The sequence below is a fragment of the Microchirus variegatus genome (genome assembly GCF_963457635.1).
Source record: "Microchirus variegatus genome assembly, chromosome: 18".
In the NCBI taxonomy this organism is placed as follows: Eukaryota; Metazoa; Chordata; class Actinopteri; order Pleuronectiformes; family Soleidae; genus Microchirus; species Microchirus variegatus.
In genome coordinates this window covers 10,050,559-10,065,289 of record NC_139819.1, presented here as the reverse complement: position 1 = coordinate 10,065,289, position 14,731 = coordinate 10,050,559, and the positions used below count along the sequence as shown (strand labels likewise).

General features: G+C 40.1%; 1 protein-coding gene across 1 annotated transcript in view; it reads right to left on the bottom strand.

The window, feature by feature from the left end:
• Positions 1-14,731, bottom strand: part of dock8 (dedicator of cytokinesis 8) — a gene marked incomplete at its 5' end in the record, with an annotated part of 53,716 nt that overhangs the window by 37,356 nt on the left and 1,629 nt on the right. Inside the window, 4 exons of the mRNA XM_083905167.1 lie at positions 1,033-1,141; positions 1,610-1,681; positions 2,374-2,549; positions 7,473-7,569. Of these exons, the coding sequence (XP_083761293.1) occupies positions 1,033-1,141; positions 1,610-1,681; positions 2,374-2,549; positions 7,473-7,569 (454 nt within the window). The remainder of the gene's footprint in view (positions 1-1,032; positions 1,142-1,609; positions 1,682-2,373; positions 2,550-7,472; positions 7,570-14,731) is intronic.

Below are 14,731 nucleotides of genomic sequence, written 5' to 3'. Positions count from 1 at the left end.
GGACAAGGCATGAATTTGTAATGAAGCGAAGAGGTCATGTCCTGATATAGATGTGAGCTTTTGAAAATAAAAATAATAACAAAAAAGTGTATGCTAGATTAGAAGAAAATGAAATGCAATACATTTGAACAAAACTTTCCTTTCAAGTAAATAGAATTGATTGCAATTGGGGCATTTCAAGTTTAGTGCCACAGTGGCAAGTGTGTGAGGACTAACAAAACCCTGTTGTGTTCACTATTAAAGCTTCCCCCCTCCCACCCCCCATTCTCACACCCCTCCCTCACATCCCACATTCAGTCATGCTGGCATTGATCAGGACAGACTACAATGCAGCTCTCACTAATATCTCCACCTTACAAAAGACACTTTGAGTGTGATTCTAAAGCTCGTACAGCCTTTTTTTCCTCTCCTCTTCCCAAAAAAAAGGGACAAAGCAGCAGTTTGACCCTTTTTTAGAAAAAGCTATAGTACATATTTACTTTCTATGCCAAGAGTGAGATGAGAAGAGTGATACCAATCTTATGTCTGTTCAATAATTAAGGAGCCAGGGCAGAATGGCAATTAGCTTAGCTTAGAATTAAGACAAGCCCGCGACTCAGCAAAAGCTGCATGGCGGCAACTCTCGCTCTCGTAGATCCACCTACAAGCATCACTAACGTTCAATAACTACCATTTAAAACAAATTCTATGTTTACGCTATTCAACTTATCCTTGTAAAATGTGTTCATATCATCTGTGTGTTGTTGTTTCTTCTCCCTCTAGCAACATTTATCAGTGCTTTGGTTTAAAAGTGGTTAAAGAGTAAGCTGAAAAAGATTCAAGGACAAACACTTATCCTTTATTGAGTGAGTGTTGGCTAAGAAACACAGACTTTGTGAAACTTCACTTAAGGAAAGTTAAAGAAAGAATGTGAGGGATTCATGTTTGAATAAGTAACATTTTCTTACTTTACTAAAGATTTATTGGTTCATTTATTAAACCTTTGTATAAATTGCAAACTTAGTTCAAATGCATGGTTAGTTTTCTCCTTACTGGTTTCAGTTGACTTTCTGGCTGGACATCGGACTCGAAGGTCTGTTTCCGGAGGAGTTTGTGTAAACCAGCTCGCTCTGAATACGCGCCCCAGCCATCCCCCTGGCACCTTTACACACACAAACACACACACACACAGGCAGGCAGGCAGGCAGGCAGAGACACACACCAGAAAAAAACAACATGCATGGTTACAACAGATACACCTCTGCCCTTTAATCAATCCTGATAACAACACAAACACAAGTCTTGCGCAACATACACACACAGTGCAAGTCTCGTCTGTGAGTGTAGGTGGGAGAGAGAGAGAGACAAAGCACTACAATGAATCAGACAGAGGATCCCACTATAATGTTTATCAGGCTCTCTCAGGCCTTTTGTTTCCTGTCAGACAGACACATGCAACTTCTCAGACAGTTGGCAGCTGTCGCACAGTCTGACAGCCAACAGTCGGCTACTACAGTCTCTATCCATAATAAGCAGCATTCATTATTTGAACATCAATTCATTTACGATTATTATCCAGGTATCCGGGTATGTTATGAATCCAGGTATCCGAGTGAAACCGTATATTTACCTCCGAGAAACCACGAGCCATGGCTGGATGTAGCTCTTTACGCAGTCTCTGACATGGGGCTCCAACTCCACTCTACAAGGAGAAGGACAAGGATGAGGAGAATTTAAAAAAAAAAAAAAAAAAAAAAAAAAGATATGTGCAGGTACAGTATACTGCAGATAATATGCAAGGAGACATTCACAGACAACTGACAACTCTGCATTCCTCGGTTATCTTTATTCAGTATGCACTTCTTGATCAACGTAAATGTTTTAAATAGACATTGAGATTCATACAAACTCTTTTAGTCCACTGATTTTTTTTATGTTGCAACTACATGAGTTTTGAGTTGGGGTTTTAGTACCCAATCAAATAGGGTATACACTAGCATTCAAAAGTTTGGAGTCACGTAGAAATGCATTTTGCAACTCTTTTGATGAATAAAAGTGTGACTTTTAAACTTGGAAAACTTGAAAAACTTGGGTAAATTGTATAGGTGACTCCAAACTTTTGAACGGTAGTGTAGTTGGAATTCATGTGCTGTGTAGCAGATAGACTTGGGTTCAAGACCTGGTCCGAACAAGGACCTGTCCAGGGTGTAGTCTGTGTTTGCTCCAGCGACCTGCTGCGAGCCTCATGTGGAGGATAAAGCGGTAGATAATGGAACTTCCTGTTCCATTCATTCATATACTGTTTTATATTCTGTACTAGTTTATTGGGAGTTGTTGAGTAACTTAGTAACTTGTTCGTTTTATGCCACAGTCTACTGTTGTTCTGCAACCCACCCATCCTCAGGAACAGAGAATCTGACAGTGCGACACTCCTTCTCCACCTGCTCCACTTCCAGGTCATCCTCAGGAAAGTCTCCAAGTTCGTTCATAAGGTCCGAGTGTCCACTTCGCAGCTGTGACATCAAGAACTCCTCCAGGTCCAGGGGCTCCACTGCGTCATACGACTGGGGCTAAAGAAGGAAATGGAGGAAGACAAAAAAATGAATAAAACACCAAAAAAAAAACAATAAAATAGGCAAATTAGAAGCGATACATTGCCCAAACACGGCCATACTATAACACAACTTTAGTTAAATTCATGGAATAAAGTAGGGTAAGTTTTGGGTTGGCGAAGCAATTGTTTAAAACCAAGCAGATGAAACGTTGTACAGTCCTTAGTCATCATATTCACACAACGCAGGAGCGAGGACACAGTAAAATGAAAATGTGGAATAGGTGCAGGAGGTGAGACCAAACCTGATGAATCATGGTTATTTTTCCAACACCTCATACCTGTCGAGGAAAAGAAGTTATGAGCACCTGCATAAACAGGAGCTGGAACAAACTGGCCCTTAATAAGACCTATTTTTAGATGACTCGAACTACAGAGCCAGAGCGGATCAAAGAAAATCACTTCTGTGTACAGTAAAAACAGATAGAAATTGTCATATGAGACTTAGAATGAGCATTTTAGATGAGCATGAGCTTTAAGTTTTAAATAAATAAATAAATTCATCGCTTATCGGCCGTCGGAAAAAAGGCTGATGCCGATTTGCGTCAAAATGGCGAATCTTCCCGGGCCAATAATAGGGCCATCCCTAATATTGATTATCACAGAATCGATGTACTGTGATACTATTGGTATCGTGGACCATGTATCGCGAGGTACCCCGTTATTCCCACACCGAGAAGCAGTTAACTTAAAGGCGCCATATGTAACAATGTGGCCAAAAACGGTTACTACCCCGAGGTCTTTAGGTCTTGTTTTCTCCGCCATTGCAGCTTAGACGTAAATGGCAACCCGTGGTTGCTCGGCAGCGGAGACTATACTGACTGCAACGATTGGTTGACGGCGGTAGGTGGCGCCACATGTCAGAACATGATTTCAAAATATAAATATGATTTGCAGTCTGCAAAAGATCTTTTTTTAATGCAAATATTTTGGCTGTACTGTTGTTGTTGGTGAGTTCAGTATGTGATACGAGTCTCTGTGACATATTAGGAGGATTTTACGGCCAGTTGCTTTAGATTTATTACATAATGCATCTTTAAAAAAAAACACATTCTGTTGCCTATGTTATGTACCACCACCGCAAACTGATAAAAGCATATAGTCCTATCCTTATGGAAACATCGTGCATAGTGCAAAGCATAGTGAGAGAGAGCCAAATCAGCCAGTGGCGTACACACTCGCATACGACAGCAAAGGTAATGATAACTGCAGCAACAACATGAGTCACTGCTGTGCTCAACTTTTGAAAGCAGAGCAAATTCCTTTTGCCTTCAGACAAGTTTTTACACATCGATTTTCCCTAAGGGATATTTTTCTCTTGCAGAGCAGCACTCCTGAGCAAATTGCACCACATGAGTGAGTATCAATGCTTTTGCATGCAACACAAAGAAGGAAGCGGAACGCAGCAAGACAGACGGAAATACTGAATCATTATTATTTTAAAAACACAGGCCTTTTGATGAAGCCTTTAGCTCCTCTGTTTGAGGCGGAGGAGGCGTCAAAACTTGACAGTGTCTCTACAGTGGTGCCCTTCCCCATATGTGCATCTCTGTGTCTCAAAAGTTCAAACAATCGGTGTAAGCGTGGCTTCTTTTTCTTGATTGGTATGGAAACTAAATAATACAAATGAATGCAAATATATGCATGCCTCTGATCGGTGCCTGCTGCTCCGCGGAGTCACGAGAGGGGAGCTTGCATGAAACTAACTCCTCTTGCCAAATCGGCAGCCAGACTTGTTTACCATCAGCTTAGTCATTACTGATTTTTATAGATGATGACTTTATGAGAATGGGGTTTGTTTTCAAAGCAGGAAGAAGTGTGCATCTGACAAAACTCATTGAAACACATGGTCAAGGAGAATAAAAGGAGCTTTTTAAACATTAACAAAAAGAAATGAAATTATCATCACTGTGCTCAATGCCAAGTGGTGAAACATTGGAGAGAAAAAAGATATTAAGATATGACAAAAATCCAACTGCAGCCACATTAGTGATAAATCACAGCAATCATATGAACATTGTAGACTCACCCTGCTGAAAACTTAAAAGTAAAAAAAGGAAGTGCATGAAATGGCGCACTCCGGAAATAGGAACCTGCAGTGAGCACCTAGTGATACTCAATGCTTTCGGTTAAAACTGAGTCACGACGCATTGCATAGATCCTTTTAAAATTGTTCCTCATATTCCTAGATGCTGTAAAATCCAGTGGTATCATAACCAATAACCCAAAAGTGGAAGAGGTGTTTGCAGCCAGTCAAAGTGGATGCTGAAGTTGAGCCTTACTCTTTGAACCCACAGAGTGATTTCATAGCTTTGCCGCTTTGAGGCAACGACAACGTTACATTACAAGGAAGTAAGCAAGGCGTCCCTGCATCAAATGGCATTTCAACAGACAGGAAGAGAAACTACCGACAAACACACACACACACACATGCTGATTTATACACACCCACAAGCCCCTCCACACATTCATAAAAACATGCATTTATCACAAGCCTCTCTGGCGCTTCTGACACACATTATCCTCAAGGACTGGAAGTCATCAAGTCCACCGAGCTTCAAAAACTGGTTGTATGAGGTTTTCATTGTCTTTCGATGATGCCTCTAGCTCTTATAATGTATTGTTTACACACATTTATTGCTATGGATGTACTACAGTATGTACTGCTAATGGTTTTCAGATTGCCAACTCAGTTGAGATCAACTTCAAATATTTATTTTCTTAGTTATGTGGTTGTTTCGGTCTATAAAGTATGATTATTATTATTTTGGCGAGTGTGTCCTTCCGCCTACAGTGGTGTGAGTGTCTTTTTTTGTATCATCTGTTCATCAATATTAAACCAACAGCGATTGGTCCAAAATTCATCATCTCAGGCATAAAACATAGCAACAGTGTGACGATCCAAAACGTGAGCCATATCACAACTGCAACAACAAACACTCCGCCCTCATCCCTATGCTAGACATGACTACTGAATCATGGGAAACCATCATCCCAGAGATTATAGTATTAAAACCCCTCTCCCGCATTTTTAATCCGGTCATATTAAAGATTTGCCCGTGTAAACTGCAAGGTAAGCAGGCCCGATCAAGCAAGCAAGCATGCATGGATGGACAGTCAAAGTCCTCAAACTCTGTCAGCTGATGAGCTTAAGGATCATTGCCAGGAAAGGTCTTCAGCTCAGTCACAAAGATCTGACGGGAGACTTAGTTGTCTGATAGCTTTAGAAAAACTTGACATGATAGAGAGAGGTTTGGTGGAAGAGACAGAATAAATGTGAGGAAGTGACAGAAATAGAGGGAAAAAAATCAGGAAGTATGAAAGAGAGATATATTAATCTGGGTGGTAGGAGGTTCAGAGGGGACTGCAGAGCAAATCCCTGCAGAGGATTACTGTGCATCATTCTGCCGGCTTGCTTGAGAGAGCAGGATTCACTCTGGCTTCCTGCTGGGCTTCATCATTAACGGCAGGAAAACAACCTGTCATGGTGGCAGTCGGTGCTCGGCAAAAACTTAAAGGAGTCAGCCTGATTGTAACAAAAGCACGCTAAGCCATAAACAAGTTCTCATATTATCTATAATTACAGGACGTGAGGTCCTTTTAAGCAATACCCGGTTGCTTATTTTGCAGCAATGCAGGCGGCAGATTTTTGCAAAAAAAAGGAACTTATACTGAGGCTGAACTTCTACAATTCATACTCTAATCTTCAGGATTGGACAGTGAACTCAGAGTCAGACAGAGTCACTGCTAATGACAGTAAAGAGGATGTGAAGAAGATGCGCTTATAGGCCTGCGGCGGCATAAGCTCTAAAGACGGGCGAGTGCAGCATTAGAAGAAACCGCTGACATTCTGCTCACAGCATTTCCTTAACTAGCATCACACCACTAATATTAAGTGGAATAATGGACGGACAGACAGACATACAACAAGGCTGGACCCATTACAACAGATATACAAGTGACATATATTAAAGGTCCCATATGTTACCTTATTTCTCCAAGTTAAACTAGTTCCCTGGTGTCCTAATGAACATGTCTGTGACATGCTTTGGTCAAAATACCATAAGTATGAAGCACCACAGCAGTTCAATCACCCTGCCAAAACAGCCCTGTCCAGAACGCTCTATTTAGTAGTATCTCTTTAAAAAAGAAAAAAAGAAACTTAAGGGACAGGAAATTACATCGGCCACAGAGACCGGGAGCTAACAGCAGTTAGCATTTGGAAAAGTGATAATTTGCAGACCCTAGCAGGCACATTGCTGTATAACATGTATCCACTGGACAGATAAATCCTCTGAGGCTGGAAGTTTGTGTAGAACTCTGTGCTGCACTGTGGAGCCAAGAATAGAACTTTTCGCAGACTTCAGGTTTTCGGATGCCGTTGCCCTCGCCAGCACTCTCGCGTGTTTTATGGACAAAGCGGAGCTCAGCAAGACAACAATACCAGTAATTTAGCACATTGTGAGGTCCCAGTGAGCACAGAGGTCAACATCTCGTGATTTATCTCCTATACTTAGACTGCGGAGGACCACAAAAATATGAGTGAGTCATCTTTTTTCACACTTTGCCGACTGATAGGACCTCCAGAGTCCCAAATATAAGGATTTAAATGATTAAAAAGTTGACTTTGCATAATATTGGACCTTTAAATAAAAAAAAAAACATGAAATCAACAACTTTGCTCCTGCCAACTTGTGGCCGGAGGCTTAAATACAACACAAACCAATGTCAAAAAGAATGCTTCTATATTGATACAGTACTTTGAAGAATCTATACAGTATCACGCCATGAAATATTACAATATTTTGATAAACGAACACCTGCTGGAGGCTAGGACGAGATGTTTTTACAAAGATTTTTGTAAAGATGTTTTTATACTCACCACAGTGATGCACACTGAGGCCGAAGAGTTGGAGTTGGACCGGCTGTGATATACACCATGGTTCCCGTACTGTCGTCTGATCTCTGCAGACGAGTGCCTGGGACAAAAACAACATAAACAGAATCATGAGGTTGTGTAGAAGGCAGTTACAAATCAAAGATAAACATGATATAACAAAAGGCATTTGTGTATAATATTCTTATAGAAATTGTGACAACAATTTCACCATTTAATCTTACATGCATTAACATAAATTGGTCACTCACAATGACTTCATTCAAACTTTGTTCATTCTCTCTACAGACGTACATCTCTGTTGGCTGTTTAAAGGAACAGCCACTGGAATGAATACATTATCATGATTTGAGGACCAGGCTGTGCAAAAAATCAACAATATAATTTAATCTCTATATACCACAGACTTTGTTGTTGACTCCTGCCATCAAACATGGCACCATTACTACTTTTGTCTAAGCAACACCACAATAACAAGCCAGTTTTATTGTATAGATAGAATCATGTACTTAATGGGTGTGATAGGTGTGTCATTTTTTTGCTTGTTTTATGCATGCGTCAGAGTCAGAAAGAGAATATACTGTATTCATTTGAAACACTGCCACTCAGTGAGTTTAAGGGCAAAGACTTCAGTCTTCAGCAAATAGGTCACATCTCCGACTGCTTTCTCTGTGGTCAATCTCATGGGTTCATTATTTCCCCAAGGTCATTGTCGCAACAGCCTTGTTACTAATTACCACCACAAAGCCATAAACACCAATGCAGTGGAGGAATGCAGCATGTCAAACCCACAGAGGCTGCAGAGTCATGAGGCATGTTAAATGTTTCAGATATCTCCATGCAACCAAATATTATATATATATATATATATATATATGTCCATAATAGAGCTGAAAACCACTTGACCGTTAGAAATGGTGATGATATTTTCAAGTGTTAATATTATCAGTTATATTTCAGATGTTTACAATTATCAATATAATGTTTATTAAAATGTTTACAGTGTAGAAAAATGTGTATTTTCTGGTTGCACAAATTTTACATAAAAAATATATATTTAAATTTCAGTCTTAAGTTTTTGCATTGACTTTTAATGTTGACATAATGTTATGTTCCTGACAATCATCAACAACTGACATTGTATTGCTGCCAAACTTTATATTTTATAGTAAATATGCAGATTTCGGCCAATAATGCATCATTTAAATTTCACTAAAATCTGCATTGGCACCCAAACAATAAAGCTGTCCTTTCCCTCCTGTACTGTACACAATAGCAGCATGCCAGGCAAGGGTAAGGGAAGAAGAACATTTTTACATACTTGCAGAGCAAAGTCCAGTGCAGTGCTATTTAATTTACTCTCAGCTCAATATCAGAAAAGACACGCCACAGAAGATTTAAAAGGTAAAATAAAACAACTCATGGATGAGCAGTGGTAAACAAAAACCAATCTCAATCAGAAGAAGCCAAAGTCACAATTGTGACTTTCACAATTCACCATTGCTGCCTCGTGCGTGTCCATTTTTAACCAGGGATTAAACCTTTTTTGACCAGCGGGAACAGGGTTTAAATTATGGCAAAATAAAGAAACTGATGAGGTGAATAAAGAGGCAGACAATAATGCAACACAATGGATGCCAACACCTAACAACAACAACACAACTTAAGTCTCCATGCCGACTTCCTACACTATGTGTAAAGGACTGTGTGAAGTTACTCAACTTGCAGGACTTTACAAAACAAAAGTATCAAATGCTTTTACTCTTTTAGCAAGTTCCATTTTCAAATAAGAATACTGTCTGGGATTTATGTAATTTTGTATATCTGCTACTTTAATTGCCAGAAACAAGCTCCCTTCCTTCTTTACAAGACTATTCTTTCCAAGAAAACAAACAAAAAGGACATTTTTTTCCCAGGGGCAAATTGTCTGGCGGGTGTATTAAGATTCCACCCAAGGCAATTAAAACCCTGTAAAACCTCCTCATAACTCCACTTCTAAAGAGACATGAACCATCTGAGCTCATAACCACGCTGTGGTCAATATGCTCCCTCCCCTCTTCGACATACTGTATCGAAGACAAAGCTTGTGCATTGTAAATACAGAATCATTTACATATACACACACACACGTCGTCACAAGCACGCACACGTGGGATCACGTTCTTGCACGAACTGACACACATTCAGAGCCAGTGTGTATAAAAAGATTGGGCAGGACAAAAAAAACCAAAAAAAAACGCAGGAGTCAGCTCTTGCCAGCAGAAGCGAGCAGGCATTATTTGACCACGAGTAGACAAACAGCTTGTCACAGCAGACAGCATCTGTCCTTCTCCTTTGTGGCATAAACCCAGAGCTGCTCTGGTCAGGAAGACAAAATGCAGCCATTTGAATGTTGGTCATTTGGGGCAAAATAATACCAAAAGCAGCTTGTGCCATTAGCCGTTTTTTCTTACTGAAACCACCAAGACATACGGACTGAAAAATGAATGACTTCTTGAGATGAATCGACAAAAAGACACACGTTTGCATGTCAACACTAACAACAAGGGCCATACGCAATGGTTTTAATGAAGTTCACCACCTTTTAACGGAGACCGACACTGCTCTTAAAAAATAAAAACCACCATTATTGAAGTTGACATATTTGATCCTGAAAGCAATGTCTGAGGTTTTGGAGCCACATCTTTCAGGACGTTGGGCTTCCTTCGGGTCTGAGATCCGTGAAAAAACGAAAAAAATTCCCAACACGTTATTCAACACAGCTGAACAAAGCCACGTCAGCAAATCAGCTGATGCTGCAACCCCATTGAGCAACACAGAAATCTCTTAAATGGGCAGTGTAAAGAATAAGTCCTTGCTGAGGATCATTATTCATCATTACTCCCTATGCAATGAATGGACGCTCGAAAGATTTTTTCAGTTCAGTGGAGAGGGAACTTGGCATGCAACCAGAGGGTTGCCAGTTCAAATCCAATCAAGGGCTGAAGCAAAGTGCCCAACCCACATTACTCCCCATTGATTAATTAATTGGACACTCACACAACATTTTACCCCCAGGCATGGGGGACCACACATCCAGTGTAATCCAAGTGATTGTGCCAAGCCCTGATAAATATAAAAAAAAATGACACTCATTATATCATATTTGTATGATTTGGTGTCCTACAAAGTCATGAAACAGTATTGTAACTAAAATAGACTGATCTATGTTAGATGAATCAATACCCATGTTACCACAGTGAGCGTGGTTCCTGTTCTCTGATTTCCTATGTGACCCGATATCACAAAGGAACCTCATTTCTCATGTTAAGTTATAACCTATACATCACTATACAGCATGCTTCTAGGTCTTAAGATCAGGCGAAACAACTGAACAATCTTGTATTCAGTGACAATAAATTACCAGTTCCTTTTGTCTTTTATTCCCATGATGAGATATATAATCATGACTATGTAATCAGCTCTGATGAGGACGGCACACTGGCACAGCTGTTCCCGGGGAGTCGAGGCGGAGCCAGAATTACAAATGACAGGTATGAAACAGGAGGCTGATGACAGATTAGGTACACTGTGTTAAAACACTTCAAGACAAAGCACATTTTTTCCTCCGCCATCGCCCTGCTGTTTGCCAGAAACTGAGCCGAGTATATCAGTACGCACACCAGTTACCCAAGTGCATTAGCAGGTCATGTCATCAAACCGATCAGCCTATACACTATTACACTATGATAATTAGCTGATACAAAAATGTATTTAAAGAGAGAAAGGACAGAAAAGCTTGCACAGAAAAATGACACCACACCTGTTTATATTGATCCTTTCCCTATATGGCTTGATTGCATTCTTTTATTCTCTTGTCCACTGGTATGCTGCTTTTGTGGAAAGACTGTGAAGCAATACAACATTGAGGTGAGGAACAACATTTTTTCAGTATTCAAAATATCTACACACTGTCATTATTTAGGGGTGGGAATCGCAGGGTACCTCACGATACGATCCACTATACATGGTCCGCTATACCAATAATATCACGACACATCGATTCTGTGAAAACATCAAATCTGGCCAATTATCCTTTAAGGCTTTAATCAGAACAAAATAACCTTAATTAAAGAAAGGCTTTGTAGCCAACTCCATTCTTTTAATTAGGGGTGGGGGAATATATTTATTTGAAAGTTTCTATTTTGAAAAACCACACAAAAGACCAGTTTGTTTTATTTGTGTACAGTTTATTTTTGCAACTTCTGGGAGAAAAAGGCAGCTAGTCTAAGCTTTTATTTATGCAAGTTATTTTTTGTACAGTAAGTAAGTTTTTATTTGTTTTGAATAAATAAATGTTAACTTTTGTCTTAATTTTGCCTTTGTGTGATCACATTATAACATTATCTTATACGAACTGTATTGTTTTGATGCCATAATTTGCCTTAACACACTATGCATTGTATCAATTTTTGAATCGAGAATCGTATGAATTGAATCGGCTGAATCGAGACCCTAACAATCGGAATCAAATCGAATCGTGAGCCACCCAAAGATTCACATCCCTAATTTTAATATCCTTGAGCTGTCAAATATGACTAATAGTGCAGTAATGTCTGTTAGAGCTACTTCAAAACTACTGCGAGTCATTTGATGTGAATGAATGCTTGAATGCTTGATGCCGTCAACCGTATTTTCTAGTTTCTGCGCTCCATATAATAAAGAAATCATTAAAACTGTATCTTTATGGTTTGTAGACAAAACAAGACACCTGAGAACTTCGTCATTTTTAGATTTGGGAAACACTGACCAAGCAAGTAGTCGATTAATAGAGAAAATATTTGTTAGTTGCAGCCCTAATCCAGTATCCGGCATTGTAATTATATTAGAGGGGATATCGTCTTTGACTGAGCAACTTCACAAAAGCCACACATAGTTTCTCCAGACTCGCACCAAAGTTCAGCAACCATAACCTCCTATAGAAAGAGTCTGGCCCCTTTATATTATGTCACACTTTCTATAGCAGGCCTGCACTTGCTGTGTGTGCATACAGTGTGTTCCTGTCAGCATTTCTGGAATCATTAGCCAAGCACAACCTCACAGTGAGTGTGGCTCCAAAACTACACTCTCACTGCTTTAGCAGCAGTTACACAAATCTTCAATCTACATGTGCGCCATAAGGCACTTGAGACTCTCATCAGGCATGCTGTTCATCTAGTCAGGCTACAATTACCGCTGTCATCATCATCATCATTATTATCAAGTCTATCCACTAGATAGAGGTGGGCGGCTCCTTTGGCTTGTACGATATAGGCCCATTGTCCCTCATAGTAAGTTTTGTCTCCAAAGAGGAAACACGGAAAAACAGAGTGCGAGTGGTGTGGTGTACATGACAGGAGGAGACCAAAAGGGGGGGGGGGGGACATCCCTGTGTGTCCCTCTCATACTATCATATGTCTCCAGACTTAATGGGTCTTACCACTATCAGTACCATCACAGCTCGGCTTCCTGTCAGGAGCAGGCACGCACACAAACACAGCAGTCATTTAGCGGCTCCAAGCAAGAACAAGTGACCAAAGGAAACACCTACTTAACCACACGGTGAATCATTTACATATACATATATATATATATATATAGATTAAAAGAAGATGCTTGTCTACTTCACACCCTGTCAGCCCCATAAATCATTGGCCCACCAACAGCCATGAGGCTTTAACAGATGTCATGGGCCCAGAGGAAATCAGATGCAACTAAATCCGGATGCCCCCTATCACTTAAGACCACTGAGCAACAGAGGCGCCCGCACACACCACCCACAGCTGTCCTCACACCTGTTAGCATATGCTCAAAAGACACAGCAGCTTCAGGGATGCAATATTGGTCAAACACACTGAACACATGAAGAAATGCACACTTCCTGATTTTAAAACGGACAGAAGTTAAAAAAAAAAAAAAAAAAAGTGAAGTGAAACCAGAGCCGCTCCATGTCCACATGTGTGCAGGATTTCCTTCACACACCAGCCTGATAAGAAAGGAACTGCACGAGAAACACATCAGATTTTCTTCTTTTTTTGACTGCGAACATCTCCACAAATATCGATCTATTGATTGCTATTATAGCGGTATTCGCGAACTCAGGAAAACCATGAATATTTCCACGTGAGTGACTTGAAAGTCCCGTCTAACTCACCAGTGTACAGTGCTTGTGATCTATCTCTTAATATGGGGAGCTGCAGCTTTCTGACTTATTATTCATTCATTCATTCATCATCTATGAAAAGAAGTATCCTACAGTATCTGTGACCACCTTGAGTGCAGACTGAAGGCTGCACCTGTTTAAGAAACTTTAATAACTGATATTAAAACACAAATCACAATTATTTTGGTCAGGATCATCACAAAATATGACGTAAAATAATATCGTCCCAGGCCTATTATGTGACAATGAACTGCTTCAATCCTGAACACATGCGTTCCACCTTATGACTGGTGTTCCTCTTTGTACTTGCGGTCTGTTTGTTTAGCTTTAGTTGCCATGGTTTTCTTGGCTGTTCCATGACTTGGCATGATTTATGTTACACTATCCTCACATATCCATACATTTCACAACACCTGACTTTTTTTCGAGTAAAAAAATAAAACTAGAATGAATTTCCTGCAGAGTGTGCTTGCTTGGGTGCATTTCACTAATGCGAGCAGCTAGTGGAATAGGGTGTTGATGCTTCAGCTGAGAATTTCATCAATACTTCATTCTTCAGATCTTGTGCTCCCTCATATTGGAGTCCCGAGTTCATGTACAAAGTTTGGTTTCGATACGTGAAAGTGTTCCTGATATATGACCTATATATATATATAGGTCATATATCATAGGTATATATAGGATATATGAACTCCCTGTTTGGCAGCTACGCCACCGATTCGTCTGGCTGTGACGGGCAAATGCTTCCGAAAATCAAAAATCCTTCTTGTAACTTTTGTGAGGCTTGGTCCATTTGGAGATATCTCAAAAGGTCTAGGAGCAGGAGCTGACCAAAAATCTGGCTGACAGGAATAAGAAAACTTAGAAACTTAGAGGGACAATAGTGTGCTGCCTTTCAGCAAACACACTAAACTGAAGCATTTTGAAATGTGTGTGGACTGCCTCCTCTTCTGTTCCAAGGCTGAGCCATTTGTAACAGTTACCATTGCACAAACACTTGAGATCACATGTTATCTCTTTGAAATCGCAGCCCAAAAGTTAGCCTGGGGAGTTTAAGAAGCGG